This window comes from Trypanosoma conorhini (assembly GCF_003719485.1).
Source record: "Trypanosoma conorhini strain 025E chromosome Unknown Tco_14.4_contig_00003, whole genome shotgun sequence".
Taxonomy (NCBI): Eukaryota; Euglenozoa; class Kinetoplastea; order Trypanosomatida; family Trypanosomatidae; genus Trypanosoma; species Trypanosoma conorhini.
This window is the reverse complement of record NW_021704089.1, coordinates 1-13,963: the sequence shown is the minus strand read 5'-3', so window position 1 is coordinate 13,963 and position 13,963 is coordinate 1. Positions and strand designations below refer to the sequence as shown.

Below are 13,963 nucleotides of genomic sequence, written 5' to 3'. Positions count from 1 at the left end.
ATTTTATTTGGGTCTGCGTGCACGCAGGCCCACCCATAGAGAATCTGCGCGGTCGTTGGAGGTTTTTTTTTATTTTGTTTTTCTTGTGCGTGTGGGGTACAACACAACTGCGCCAGACACCCGCACACGCTCAGTTGCGGTGATGCAGAGGCCGTCCTCGGTGTGGACACGCTCTCTCTCTCTCTGCGGCTACCGCTTGCCGCCGCCGGCCTCTTCCAGGGGAAGAAGAAAACAGGCGAGCAACTGCGAGGCCCTCTGGTGTTTCCACGTGTTGCGTTGTCTTTGGCGGCGGCGGAGCGTTATTCACTCGCTCTTGTGCCGTTTTTCTTTTTCGTTTGTGGTTTGTCTTTACTCCGCCGATTTTGGCCTCGGGGGGGGCAACGCCGCGTCTGCCGGTTTCTTCCCCACTCTCTCTTTCTCTCTCTGTGTGTGCGTGTGTGTTCTTCCTGCACCCCTTTTCTGTGCGATGGGTCCTTCCTCCGCTTCATCCGTCTCCCTTCTGCCGCAAACCCGCCTGCACGGGCGGGGGCGCGGGTGCCGGAACGTTGAAGCGCAGCCAGCCGGTATACCGAAGGGGATTGCGATAAGGGGGAAAAGAAAAGCAAAAGAAGAGGGGAAGAAGAAGAAAGCAAAAACATGTCGGCAGGGGACTTCTTCACCATCACCGACCCCGTGCAGAAGGAGCAGGCGAAGCACATGATTTTCAAGCTCCAGTCCAAGATCATCTACAGCGAGAAGTACTACGACGACGAGTACGAGTACCGTCACGTTGTGCTGCCGAAAGACTTCGCCCGCCTCGTGCCGCGCAACCGCCTGATGGAGGAGTCCGAGTGGCGCCAGCTGGGCGTTCAGCAGTCGGTTGGGTGGCGCCACTACATGGCTCACAAGCCGGAGCCGCACGTGCTGCTCTTCAGGCGGCCAAAGCAGCTGTAGGAGATGATATAGATTGACAGATTGATAGACATACAGTTTCCTTGTAGAATAAGTAGCAACCCAGCCTCCTTCCCAAGTAAAGAAGAGGTAAAAAATAAAATAAAAATGCAACAACAACAACAAGAACCAAAAAAGAACCGATAGCGAAAACAAACAAACAAACAAACGTTGTGTTGCTTTATTGTGCTGCTGCCAATAGAGAGAGGAGGTTTCTGCAGTTTGTCGGCAGCTGTGCGCCCTCCGTCATTTATTACTATTATTATTTTTTATTCTTCTGCATACCGGCGGCAGTGGCGCCACGCATAATACTACGAAAACAAAAAAAAACAAACAAAAGAGTGACTTTGTGCCTGCCTGTCCCTGGCTTATGTTTTCCTGCCTTTCGTGCAGCTTTGCCCTTCATTTCGTCTCTCCTCCCTTCCCCCGCCTGCGCAGTGCCAGTGTCGTATACATAAATATATATATATCTCCCCCCGCACGATGGCGAGGATTGGGCGGCGGTGGTGGCTGCTGCTATCGGGTCTCGTCGCGCTGGTGCCAGCGGCTGCGCTGTGCATGCGCTTTGGCGGCGGCTGCCGGGTGCGCCTGAGCAAAAGTGGGCCGACGGATGACGATGATGACGACATCGACGACGATGACCTTAACGCGCATGGCAACAACACTGCCGCCGCGGGGGTCGAAGAAAAGACCCGCGAGCAGTACCATGACGCACTTGGCCGGCTGAAGGAGAACGCCAACAAGATGTTTCAGGGGGGGCAATTCGATGCTGCGCTGAAGCTGTACCAGGGGTGCCTTGACGTGTGCGCCGCGCTTGGCGCCGGCGATGCCACGGCGGTGCAGGTTTCTCAGGTTGTGCGCGCCAACGTGGTGCTTGTGTTCCTGAAGCTGCAGAGGCCCGAGGAAGCGCGGATGCTGGCGACCTTCCTGCTGCAGGACGACACGAACCCTGTCGAGGGGGAGCTGAAGGTGAAGGTGCTTTACCGGCGCGGGCTGGCCAGCCAGGCACTCGACGATCGCGAGTCGGCGCTCTGCGACTTTAGGGCCGCCGTTTTGCTCTCGCCCGAGGGAAAGAATCCGGCCGCACAAAACGCAATTGCAGCTCTCTCCCGCAGTGCCGCGGCATGACCGCGCACGGAAGCGGACAGCGGCGCACAGAGGCGGTGGTGAGTGGCCGCCCCTCCTTTTCGTCTCTTTGTGCTGCAGTCGTTGCCTGCTGTGCGATCGGTGCCTTCCTTCGGCTTTACTTGAGGGCGGGAGATGACGCCGTACTGACCTTTGCCGGGGCTCTGTGCGGCGACGCCACCATGGGTCATGATGGGTTTCCCTGGCGTCTGCGTGGTTGTGGTGGTGGTGGTGGTGGGTGGGGGGGGGGGGTTCACACTCGCACCACGCACGCTCGCCTCACTTCGTTCCACCCATGGGCTTCGCAGACGACGCGGAGGGATACTAACGGCGATTCCCTGCTGTCGCCCCAACGGGCCTGCCTTTCCCCGCGAAAGGGACGCGAGGTGACGCGCGGGCGCCATTTACCTATTTTTGCTTTCCTTCTTTCAGGACCTTTTAATTGCTCTGCTGCGCTCCTTCGTGTTCATTAGTTTTTTATTTTTTATTATCTTTTTTTTTTCCTCCTCTTCTTCGTTTTCCCCCAACCCCCCTGTTCCCTTCTCTTTTGCTTCCCGGCAGCAGGAAGATGCTGACTCCGATATTCGTCTGCGAGCAGGATGAGTCGTTTGTCATTGTTTCCATAACCCTTTCGGCCCTCTGCAAAGTGACAACGGCCATTTTCAGCATACTGGGGCAGCAGTTTACGTTTCACTGTGCCCCGTACTACCTGCGCCTCAAGTTTGATCAGTGTATTGCGGAGGGGCGCAATGAGCGGGCGACGTACGCGGTTGAGACGAATGTCCTGACTGTGTACGTCCCCAAGGAGCACAGAGGCGAGCTGTTCACGCAGCTGGACAACCCCGCCTACCTCATAGCCACGGAAAAGGAACGCCAGCAGCTGGTACAGTTGGTCGGGGGCAGTGAAGCGCAGCGGGAGGATCCCGCGCCACTCGACGAGGAAGAGACGGAGTTTCGGCAGCAGTTATTTTCTGCACGTGGGCCAGCAGAGGGCTGCGGCGACTACGGCTTTGCAGGAACTTTCTCTGGGTTGTTTGCCTCCGTTGACCCCGGCATCGCTGCCGAAGTGCTTGATCTACCGCGCAACCCAGAGGAGACAACGGTGGCCGAGCGGCGGCAGCTTCGCCTGCAGTCGGAAGACCACGCCTTTGATGAAGACGCCCTGTTGTTAAGCTTTGAAGACGCTGAGGGAGAAGTGAAGCGTTTGCTCCAGTACGTGCCCCAACACCGTGCGGACTACGTCGCCGCTTTGGATGCGGAGGGGATTCGCTACATGGTCCCGTCCGCAGCAATGCGAGGGAATGCCACAACTGCGACTGCCGCTGCCGCTGCCGCCGCAAACGGTGACCACGACAGGGGTGTGCTGGAGGAGGAGGATGTCGTGTTGCCGATTTCCACCGGCGTTGTGGATGTCTGGGCTGGCAATATTGGGGACTTTAAACGACCTCTCGTCGAGGAGGTTCCGCCGCCGGTGCTGGCGGACGTGGACGTGCCAATGGAGGCCTCCAGGGCGACAGTTGCGGCGCCTCCTGCCGGATCGCTCGCCACTCCGCAGCAACGCCCGCGTGTATCGTTCTCCTTGGACGAACAAGCGGTGCTGATGAATATTAAAGCCCCACGTCTACTGTTTCCGCCCGCTGCCCAGGTTGTGGACGCGCTCACGGCGGACATTCTTTTTTCCGAGGCCTACGACGACATTGTGACGGAAGGGACAGGCTGCAGCGAGTCCTTGTGGAATGTCTGCAAACTAAGCCCGGCGCTCTCTTGGCTGGACCCGGCGGAGAATGTGTACGACGCCTGTGTCTTCTTCGCACGTCGAGCCCTCATTTACCCGCTGCACCGCAATTTTGCTTTGATTCAGCGCGTATTTTCCTCAGTTGGGGTGCGGCTGCTGTTGGGGAAATCGTACGTCATAAAGGCCCTCCTGCGTGTGCGCGCCATACTCGCCCACGCGGAGCACCGCCACGTGCTCGTCACCCTCTTCCTGAACCCGCTGCTTGGCTACTGGATGGGCGTGCAGGACGCCGACGAGCGTTTGCTTCGCCTCGCGTTGGAGCTTCACGCGCATGTCACACGTGTGGAGCCCGAGATGGAGGTGGCCGCCCCCACCTCCTCGCTGCTCGTGCAACGGAAGCGGCGGCTGCTCCCGCTGAGTTTGCTTAACCTCGGCCTGCCGTTCTCCTGACGCGACCAGACTTCGTACGCCGTGGAGGGCCCCTCGCTCTCTCTGTCTCTCAGTCTGTGTGGCGTCATCTCCAACCCCGCCCTTCCCTGTTGGGTGCAAATTAAGCGATGGGGTAAAATTGGGAGGGGGGCGTCTGGGGGACAATAAGAACGCGAAAATAACGAGCCGATTAACGTGAGTGTGCCGCCCCGGGGTTGGCTTTGCCTGTGTGGGGTGACTAGCTCTAATATACTGCCCAGCTACCCACCTTCTTGCCTTCTTTCTTTGCGGGGACAACGCTAATTGTTATCATTATTGCTAGTATATATTATATATGTATATATAATATTTGCTTCCCTTCCTTCTTCTTCCTTTTGCCTCTCTGTGACGTGGCACCGCTAATACGCCTGTGGTCCCGCGGTTGGCGCTGCGATTAGCATTCAGGGAGCCTCGGGGAGGGCGCTGACGTCGTCGATGGTCTTCGCGCCTGTTGGCGCCGACGACAATGGTGTTAGCCCGGTTGAGGTGGCATCGCACTTCTTCACGGGCGTCAACGACCCGCGCGTCGGGACCATGGACTTCTCGTTAGATGGACGATATTTTATTTCCTCCCACGCAGACGATGCACTGCGGCTTATTGATGTTCTGTCCATGCGGCACAATGAGACAATTCAGTTAGAGGCCTTCGGTGTGCACTGCGCAAGGTTCACCCAGTCCAGCGACGTGGTCTGCGTGGCCCCCCGGTACAGCAGCGACGGCCACTTGTATTTGCTGAGTCTCACCTCGGCACAGTTGTTTTCTGCGATGGCCTTTGTTAGCGACGATGTATCGGAGCTGCGAGCTGTGAGTAACACGCCGGTGTATTCAACAATATCCCAGTCTCCCCAAAGCGACGTGATTGCCTCTGTATTTTCGACGCAAGGACGCCTGCTGCTGTTTCATCCATTAATCTCCGGGGCGATTGCGGCATCCGGTGAACGGACTGTGCTAGGCAGCAGGGCCGCCGTGTCATTTAGCCCCGACGGAACGAAGCTTGTCGTTGGAGACGACCACCGGGTTCATGTTTTTGATTACAGAAAGATGTTCTCCGCTCCACTTGTGTCGTTGGAGAACAAGACGATTTTCACCGAGTCGAGCGCGGCGTCGCGGTGCAAAGGGGCCGAGGTGAACGCCGACGGTTCCCATTTGCTGCTCACGTCCTCCGGGGGGGAGGCGGTTGTGTATTCCCTGAAGCAGGGAAGAGTGGCGTGCTCGTACTTCCACAACGTCGCCCGTCGTCACTTCATCGGCGCCGGCGACGCCGTGGGCGCAAAATTTGTGTTCCCCAACCTCACAAGCTCGCCGGTGGTGCAGTTGTCCACGTGCATGAATGCGGGGCGGCACCTGCTGGTGTACGACGGCTACGATGGGCAGTTCTCCGGGTCGTGTCAGCGGGGTGCCCTCAAGTACGAGCTGCAGTGCAGAGACAGCGACGTGCCTGTCGCGTTAAGTGTCAACTCGAAGTATGCGCTGCTGGCGACCGCGGCGAGGGGTGTGACGTGGTGGTCCTTCAACGCATAGGCGCCTGGGGGCGGGCGGAGGCAAAAGGGGCGGCTTGGAGAAGCGGGGCCCCCGGCGGCGTGCACGCTCCGGGCCCTGACGCCCCGGGAACCGGCGGGTAAACTCCCCCGCCCCCCGCCTCGTCGCCTCGTCTCTTTTTGCCCCCGCACTCGCCAAAAAAAAAAAAAAAGTTATCTTTAAACAAAAATTCCCTGCCGCCGCTCTCCGTTTTCGTCGTTGATGCCGCTTTTTTGTTGCTGTTGATTTCACGCTGCCGCGCCCGACGCGTTTAGCTGAGTGCCTCCTGTTGTCTTCTCTTTTCTTCTCCGCGCCTTCTTTTGGCGGGGGGAAATGCGTGTCGCACGCAGGGTCGCGAGTGGGAAGGAGCGAAGTAGCGAAGGAGGGAGGCCGGTGCTTAACGTTTTGGCTCGACGCGGCAAGAGTGCGTGAGTGCAAGGGGCCGGCAAAAGAGAAAGAGAAGGAGGGGAAAAAAAAAAAACAGCAACTACACAAAAATAAAAACAAAAAGAGGAGTAACATTTGGAGCAAGGAGGCAAGCAGTAATACGCGTTGACATTCTTCTAACGACAACACAACAAGCCTAGAAGAGGAGGCGAGGACACTCAATATATATATATTTCTAGGCTTTTCGATAGCGATGAGGTTTGTTGAACAGCAGCGGGATCTATGGCGTGTGCTCCGAAGTCCGTCGCGGCACTCAGCAGGTGAGCGCAAGCGCGCGTATTTCTTTCTCTTCGCCTACTGTCTCACCATTGCGGCACTCTTTGCGAGTTTTATGCACTTTGTGGGGGCGTGGGTTTCCGCTGGCCTGCTGCAACTCGTAATGATCATTTTCGCCATGATGTACGCCCTCAACATTGCGGACTGCCGGGACAAGTGCCTCAATGTGCTGGAGTGCGAGCGGATCGTTAACCCCGTGTTGGAGGTTTACATCGCGCTCCGCGTGCTGCAGCTGATCCAGGCCATATTTTTCCTTCACAGCATCGTGATGTCTGTCGCCTTCGTCCTGGCGCTGCTGTTTCTCTTTTGGCGTATGTCGACAGGTGTCTTCTTCGTCGACGCGACGAGCCTCTGGCGCGAGGTGGGGCGGCTTGAGCAGGGGTCGTACCTCGTCATGGGCAGTGACATCGTGCTCTTCATGACGTACCTTGTCAGCATGGTGGTCTCCATCGTCCTCCGCTACGCGGATTAGGGGGGCGCGGCCGCGCTTGACGACCACCAGCGCAGGCGAGGGGACGGGGGGCACACCGCAGCTGCGAGAGGAGCGCGAGAGGCGCCGCCGCCACACAGGCAGAAGACGGCGGCAACGGGATTGGCAGGGGTTGGTAGAAGCATGTCTGCTGCCACTTCCCCTTTTTAGTTCGCCGCACTGGGGAGTTTTGTCCGCCGCGCCAAATTTGTTTGGTGGCGCTCTACTCTGCGGACGTCGCGTGAGCGTGTGCGTCCCCCGCGCCCCTTCGTTGGGCTGTGTGCGTGTGTGTGTCTGGCGCCGTGGGAGGGGCTGCCTGCGGGCGCTGAGCGGCGTTTCTCGGTGATTGGCGAGGAAGCCGTCAAGAAGTGGGAGGAAGACGCAACACCTCTCGAAGGCTTCGCCCAAAGTCGCCCTAACAGACATCCAAAAAAAACAAAACAAATAAAAATAACAACAACTGTTCTGTCTTGCCGCAATTGTGTGTCTTCCCTACATTTTAAAACAAAAAAAGATTTGAAGTTCTCTCGCTTTTGTTTCCTTGAGTCCTACAGGACGAGCCCCTTCTTTCCGTTGGGCTCTTTCACGGTTTTTTTTCTGGTCTTTTCCCTGCTGACCCCCGTCCCTTTTTTTTTGTTTTTGGCTTTGCTTCTTCCTTCTGTTCGTCGCTGCTGGCGGAAACGCGCGTTTCTTTCCCTTCCTTTCCATTCGACTCCCGGTCTGTTGCTTCCACCAGAGGATGGCGGCGGTGGCGGCGGCGCCGGCGGAGGTCGGCCTCGGGCTGGAGCAGCTGCAGGGCATGCTGCACACCATTTTGAACTCGACAGACAACAACGAGCGCCGCGGCGTGGAGTCGAATGTTGTGCGTGCGCTCAGCTCCCCCTCCAACCTTATGCTTCTGGTGCGTGTGGTGCAGGAGGTGCAGACGGTGTCTGCCGGTGTTCGTCAGCTTGCGGCCGTGCTGCTGCGAAAGAAGATAAGTTCCTTGTGGTCTGCGATTCCAATGGAGTCGCGGGCGGAGCTGAAGCGTGTTCTTTTGGCGCAGCTTGGGTTTGAGCCGGTGCGCGTGGTGCGGTTTGCGCTGGCGCACCTCATCTCGCGCCTGGCCAAGGCGGACACGCTGGAGACGGGGGAGGGATGGCCAGAGCTGCAGGTGGCGATTCGTGCCGCGGTGGAGGACCCGCGTGGCGACATGCGGGAGCTCGCGATGGTCTTGGCGTACAGCATAGCGGAGGTGGTGGGGGAGGGCGGCGGCGGCCTCGGCACCCTCGTGACGGAGGCGGTGCTGCAGGGCATGACTGACGCGGAGGTGGGTGTGCAGCGGGCGGCCCTGAAGGCAATGGGGGCGCTCCTGCTTTTTGTCGACCTGGACGGGGAGGACGCGGCGGCGGCGGCGCGGAAAAAACGCGAGCGGGAGCAGTTGCTGCAGCGCCTCGCCCCGCGTTGCCTGGAGCTTCTGGCGACGTGCGCTTCGCTGGAGGAGAGGACGAGCGTCTGCGTGGACGTCTTGGACCTGCTTGAGCAGCTCGTCGAGGACCTCAGCGTCCGGAGGCACGGGGCAATCCTCCACAGTTTGGGACTCGAGATGATTTCGGTGCTTTGCAACACGTCGAATCAGCCGCGCGTGCGACAGGGCAGCAGCGAGGTGCTGGTGACTCTCGTGAACTTGAAGCCCAAGTTTGTGACCACGGCGTTGCTCCAGCCCATGGTCGCGGCGTGCGTGCAGGTCATGGGCGAGGACGGCACCATTTCGCTGCCGGAGGTGGCGCACGTGGAGGACTCGGAAAACGACGGCGAGGACAATAACCTCGACGAAGCCGCCGATATGCTGCACGTGAACCCGCCCTGCATGTACGCCGGACGTCTGTTAAGTACGCTTGCAACAAAAGTGTCAGCCAAGTCGTTTACCAGCGCGTTGTTGCCGTTTGTTTCGCAGGTCTCGGAAAATCCACAGGCGGGTCCTCTTGAGCGCAAGGCAGCCATCCTCTCCCTGGCCTGCCTGGCGGAGGGCAACCCGGGCTACCTGCGACGCAAGGTTCAGTACGTGTTAAAGCTAACGCATGATTTTTTGCACGACAGCAGCCACATTCCACGCGAGGCGGCGGCCTTTGCCCTCGCATATTTCTGCCTGCATCTCCAGCCGGAGGTACTCACGCATCATCAGCAGCTCTTTCCCATGCTTGTGCCACTTCTTCGGGACGAGCATGACGGTGTGTGCCGTCGTGTGGCTGGTGCACTGGACACACTCTGTGAGAACGTTGCGGAGGACGTGGAGCCGTACGTGCCGCTGGTGCTGCCAGCGGTGCTGGAGGCCATTGGGCGCGTTTCCCTGGAAACGCAGCGGGCACTCTGCGGCGTGATATCGTCCCTGGCCATCACCCGAAGTCCGTCGTTTCAGGCCCATGCCACCCAGTGCCTGGAGCTGCTGAAGACGCCGCTGACGATGACCTCGCCGGAGACGATTCTGCTGCGAGCAAAGGCGACGGAGGCGGTGGGTATTGTTGCTAACGCCATTGGGAAGGAAACCTTCATGCCGTTTTTGCCGTTTTTCATTGAGCGCGTGGCCGACAACTTCCATACCCGGCAGGCGGAGCTGCGGGAGGAGAGCTTTGGGTTCCTGTCAAACCTCTGCGAGACTTTGCGTGCCGACTTCATGCCCTACCTCAGCGACTCCATTGGCTGTGCGTTGCAGACCATCAACGAGGATCGAACGCACTACGAAAACAAGCATCTGCTGGCGGAGGGGTGTATGCGTCATGTGAACATACACGTCGGCGAGGAGAAAACCGGTGATGAGGACAGTGCGGAGTCGGAGGGGGAGAGCGATGCCGAGGAAATTCACGCGCGTGTGCGCACGGCGGATGTGGAGGAGAAGAGCAGTGCCGTTTATTTTATCGGTGTCTGTGCGGAGGTGCTACTTGCAGATTTTGGCACCTCCAGGATTGACGTCTGTTGGGCGGTGCTGATTGAGCTGGACGCGTACTTCCACAGCAGCATCCGATGCAGCGCCCTCGTGACACTGGCGAAGTTGACGAAGGCGGCGCAGGGCTCAGAGTCGGTGGTGAAGTCCCTCGCGGATGACACACTCACCTCGCACGCGCGCCGCCTGCTGGAGAGCTTGATTGCCGACACGCTGCTTCCATGCATTCACGAAGAGACAGACAAAGAGGTGGTGGCCGCCGCGTGTGACGCCCTCGCGCTGTTGTTTGACTACTTTGGTCCGCAGACACTTTGCGCGGGCGCTGACGCCTTTGTGCAGGCCGCCACGGCTCTGCTGAGGCAAGCCACCGCCTGTCAGCAGTCGCACGAGGACGAGGACGACGACGAGGATGAGGAGCAGCAGCAGGAGGGGGAGTCCCCGCCCACGGGAGCCGCCGCAGTGGAGCTCGGCGAAGACCACGACGGGGTGCTGATGGACGCGGCTTGCGACATGATTGAGTCCTTTGCCAAGGCGTATGGGCCGTCCGTGAAGGCCTACGCGGACGTCATCTTCCCCTTCCTCCTCCCCTACGCCGCGGATGACCGCCCGTCAGAGGACGTCGTCATGGCAACCGGGTGCCTCGCCACGATTATTGAGGCGATGGGCGCGGCATCCGAGCCGTACGTCGAGGACGCCGCTGCGCTGGCGTTGCATCTCATTGACACCACCGATGAATCCGCTGCAAAGGCCAACTGCGCCTATCTTCTCCGGGCCCTGGTGGAGTGCTGCCCTGGCCACTTTGAGAACGCTTCCGCCACAAACCCCGTACTGCAGGCGCTCTGGGGCATTGCCGGGAGCCAGGATGAGATTCCTGCGGCAGTAGACAACGCGGTATCCGCGACGTGCACCATGGTGCGTTGTCTCTCACCGACCGTCATTCCGCTTTCCTCGGTTGTCCCGGCGTTGCTGGAGCGGATACCGATGCGGGTGGATCGGACGGAAAACGCCAATGCCATTCGAACCCTTATACATCTTCTGACTTCGCAGCGCGAGTTCACGAGGTCGCACGTTTGGGCGCCGATGGTGCGCTGCGTCGCGACTGTGCTCGCCGCGTTGACCGTGGAGGAGGAGCAGAAGCGGCTGCTGGTTGCTCAAGGTCTCATTCCTTGCATTGGCACGTGCAGGAACGAGTGGAGGCAAGCGTGTGCGCAGTTGCCAGTGGAGTTGCAGGCCGTCTTGGAACGCCATGGCTGCTGCTGCTGAGCGCGTAGGCCACAACGAAGGGATTAACACGACTAAAAGAATATTAACTGAACGCTTTCAATATCTATATATTATATTACTTCTCCTCCTGTTCCGCGCGGTCATTGACATTTCTGCGCTCCTCCCTCCCGCCACGCTGTTGCCCCTTTTAAAGGGGCAAAAAAAGCACCGCGACGGCGGGGCGCCGACACTCGTTGTCGTCTTCCTGTTGTTTTATTTTTTTGCTTCCTTTTCTTCCTTCGCTTAGCTGGCGTGAAAAGGGCGGCAAGAGTCGTCGGGGCGATGGGCATGCGGGTCCACGTGCGGGCGTGCCCCAAATGCCGGACTGCCACACTGCGGGGTGAATGCCCGGTGTGCGGCGACGCCACCGCGGCCGTGAGCGCCTTCCCCGGGCAAAGTGGGAGCTCGTTGCTGGAGAATGACGGCTCCCACGCTGACGCACAGTTGCGGCAGCCGCCCGATGCGGGCAACAATAAAGACGATGGCAGCAGCACGGAGCTTGGGGCCTCGGTGGGTGCCTTGCTGCCGCCACCTGGCGCCCTCGAGGCGCGGCTAGAGCTCGCGGAGCTACAGTGCCGCATGTACTACGATCAACTCCAGCAGGTCATCACGGAGAGGGATGAGCTGCAGGAGAAGGTGCGGGCGATGGAGGCGCAACGATTGCTGGGGACAGGCAAGATACGGGAGCTTGTCGAGGAAAACAGGTGTCTGCGGGCTGTTGCCGAGGAGGCTGAAGTGCGCCTGGGTGTGGCGGAACTCGAGCAACAGGCATTGTTGGCCGAGGTTCAGCGCCTGCGGGGACGTATTCCTATTCTGCGGCGGCAAGCCGAGGCAGAGAGGCCACCGGCCAAAGTGGGGTCTCCCGACGCTGCTGGGGGCGCGCTGCGTCTCTCCCCTCTGGCAAAGACGAACACGACAGCCGAGCAACTTTCACGGCGGAGGCCATCGGCGAAAGGCGGCTTCAGCGGCACCGGCCACGGGAAGGGGCAGCGGGCGTTGGCTGCCTCCAACGAGCACCTGCAGGCTCGCTGCCGCTCGCTGGAGCGCCACGTGCGGCGTCTCCGCGAGGAACTCGTGTCGCAGGGTCTCTCGCCGTCGCCGATGAGGACCCCCGACTATCAGACCGGGTTGTAAGGCGGCAGCGTAAGCGCCCCACACCTTTCTCAACGCTGGTCTTTTCCCCTCTTTTTTCTTCTTCCTTTCTTCCTGCCGCGCCCCTCGAACGAAGGCGGGGGTGCGAGGGTGGCGGCAGCACCTCTGCGCCCCTGTCCGCCCACCCACCTAACATGCGTGCGTGCGTGCGTGCGTGCGTGGCTCCCGTCGGGGGCGCGCAGAGGCGCCGGCTTCGGGACCGCGTCGCTGTCGTTCTTCCTTCTCACTCGCACCGTCGTCGGAAGGAAGCACACGGACAGCCGCGGACGCCCCACCCGCTTCATCATCCACATCATTTGCGTATTTTTTTTCCTCCCACTCTGCGACCACAGTTCAACTGTTCGCTAACGTTTTTTTTAGTTATATATATATTTTTCTCCTTGACGCTTTATCGACAGGCCCGGCGCCGCCGAGAGAAACGAGGCCAGCGGCGGCGGGATGAGTAGCGTCTCGCAGTGCAACGCCTGCGGCACCCTCACGACGCTGGCGCAGTGCCCCAATTGCGACAGCAAAACGCGAGTGCACGCCCCACAGCCGCAGCGGATATTCCACGCGCCGCAGCCTTCAACCGCCGCGGGACTCGGCGTGGACAGTTCCACCTCGCCGCCCGCCCCCCGCCGCACGCCGCGGGAGGACACGCAGAAGATGGCCCTGACGCTGGGGGAGCTCGAGGACCTCTACCGCGCAAACAAAGTGCGGCAGCACGGCGCCCGGGCGGCTGCGGCACCACCCGACGAACTCTGCGCCCTCAGAGTGGAGCGGAACAATTTGGCGCGCGAACGGGACATGCTGCAGCAAACGATCGCGCAGCTCTTTCAACAGCTCGAGGCGGCGCGGAAGGATAACTTGCGGCCTGCCAGCCTTGACCCACGCCTGCGGCACCACGCCGCGGTGGGACGCATGAGTGGTCAGGCGACACTCACCACTCTTCAGGACGAAAGCACGGCGCTGCAGCGACAAAACAGCGCCCTCGAAGAGGCCTTGAGAGACGCGCAGGGCTGCGCTGATGTCTGGCGGGAGAAGAAGCCCGTCCTACGCAACAAGCACCGCAGCGTGGAGGCAGAATACATGCCGATGCGCCACGAGAGCCGTACGCTCCAGCAGGAATTTGCGGAACTCATGCAACTCCTCAACGACACTCGAAAAGGCAAGGAACAGGCTGAAGCCGCCTCCTGCGCAACTGAAGAAGCACTTAAACAGGCACAGAAGGAAGCACAAGATGCACTCCGTCAGCTGGCCGCACAGTCCCGTGAAACGCAATACTACAAAAAACTCTCCACAGAACTTGAGACAAACCTAAAAGAAATGGATCTTAATATATCGGAGGCCAGAAAACAAATTCAAGATATCGACAAGAATAACACACAACTCATACCAAAAAACATGCAACCCCAACACGATAATGAAATCATAACACAGGAAATGGAAAACGCTGCGGCGGAGAGCGATCAGCTGCGGAAGGAACGGGACGACGCTGCGGCGGAGAGGGAGCGGCTGCGGAAGGAACTGGATGGCGCTGCGGCGGAGAGGGCTGAGCTGCGGAAGGAACGGGACGACGCTGCGGCGGAGAGGGCTGAGCTGCGGAAGGAACTGGATGGCGCCGCGGCGGAGAGGGCTGAGCTGCGGAAGGAACTGGATGGCGCTGCGGTGGAGAGCGATC

The 13,963-nt window shown here is 59.7% G+C and overlaps 7 protein-coding genes across 7 annotated transcripts, besides 10 other annotated features; all 7 read left to right on the top strand.

The window, feature by feature from the left end:
- Positions 1–311: 311 nt before the first annotated feature.
- Positions 312–350: a sequence feature (A-rich).
- Positions 351–591: 241 nt separating this feature from the next.
- Positions 592–627: a microsatellite.
- A 414-nt stretch (positions 628–1,041) lies between these two features.
- Positions 1,042–1,098: a microsatellite.
- An 82-nt stretch (positions 1,099–1,180) lies between these two features.
- Positions 1,181–1,207: a microsatellite.
- A 206-nt stretch (positions 1,208–1,413) lies between these two features.
- Tco025E_00184 (uncharacterized protein) lies at positions 1,414–2,058 on the top strand (the record flags this gene model as incomplete). Its single annotated transcript, XM_029367133.1, has 1 exon — positions 1,414–2,058. The coding sequence occupies one exon, from the start codon at positions 1,414–1,416 to the stop codon at positions 2,056–2,058; it is 645 nt and encodes a 214-aa protein (XP_029232740.1).
- A 210-nt stretch (positions 2,059–2,268) lies between these two features.
- Positions 2,269–2,306: a microsatellite.
- Positions 2,307–2,528: 222 nt separating this feature from the next.
- Positions 2,529–2,557: a sequence feature (A-rich).
- A 66-nt stretch (positions 2,558–2,623) lies between these two features.
- Tco025E_00183 (protein SHQ1) lies at positions 2,624–4,240 on the top strand (the record flags this gene model as incomplete). The annotated part of the gene is made up of 1 exon (XM_029367132.1): positions 2,624–4,240. The coding sequence occupies one exon, from the start codon at positions 2,624–2,626 to the stop codon at positions 4,238–4,240; it is 1,617 nt and encodes a 538-aa protein (XP_029232739.1).
- A 301-nt stretch (positions 4,241–4,541) lies between these two features.
- Positions 4,542–4,568: a microsatellite.
- A 125-nt stretch (positions 4,569–4,693) lies between these two features.
- Positions 4,694–5,779, top strand: Tco025E_00182 (COMPASS component SWD2; the record flags this gene model as incomplete). Its single annotated transcript, XM_029367131.1, has 1 exon — positions 4,694–5,779. One exon carries the CDS (start codon positions 4,694–4,696, stop codon positions 5,777–5,779), a length of 1,086 nt encoding a protein of 361 aa, XP_029232738.1.
- Positions 5,780–6,245: 466 nt separating this feature from the next.
- Positions 6,246–6,286: a microsatellite.
- Positions 6,287–6,416: 130 nt separating this feature from the next.
- Tco025E_00181 (uncharacterized protein) lies at positions 6,417–6,971 on the top strand (the record flags this gene model as incomplete). Its single annotated transcript, XM_029367130.1, has 1 exon — positions 6,417–6,971. One exon carries the CDS (start codon positions 6,417–6,419, stop codon positions 6,969–6,971), a length of 555 nt encoding a protein of 184 aa, XP_029232737.1.
- A 425-nt stretch (positions 6,972–7,396) lies between these two features.
- Positions 7,397–7,428: a microsatellite.
- Positions 7,429–7,707: 279 nt separating this feature from the next.
- Tco025E_00180 (uncharacterized protein) lies at positions 7,708–11,151 on the top strand (the record flags this gene model as incomplete). The annotated part of the gene is made up of 1 exon (XM_029367129.1): positions 7,708–11,151. The coding sequence occupies one exon, from the start codon at positions 7,708–7,710 to the stop codon at positions 11,149–11,151; it is 3,444 nt and encodes a 1,147-aa protein (XP_029232736.1).
- A 282-nt stretch (positions 11,152–11,433) lies between these two features.
- Tco025E_00179 (uncharacterized protein) lies at positions 11,434–12,285 on the top strand (the record flags this gene model as incomplete). Its single annotated transcript, XM_029367128.1, has 1 exon — positions 11,434–12,285. One exon carries the CDS (start codon positions 11,434–11,436, stop codon positions 12,283–12,285), a length of 852 nt encoding a protein of 283 aa, XP_029232735.1.
- A 153-nt stretch (positions 12,286–12,438) lies between these two features.
- Positions 12,439–12,464: a microsatellite.
- Positions 12,465–12,741: 277 nt separating this feature from the next.
- Positions 12,742–13,963, top strand: Tco025E_00178 (rhoptry protein; the record flags this gene model as incomplete). Its single annotated transcript, XM_029367127.1, has 1 exon — positions 12,742–13,963. A coding segment is annotated over one exon (1,222 nt), but the record flags the coding sequence as incomplete, so codon positions are not given.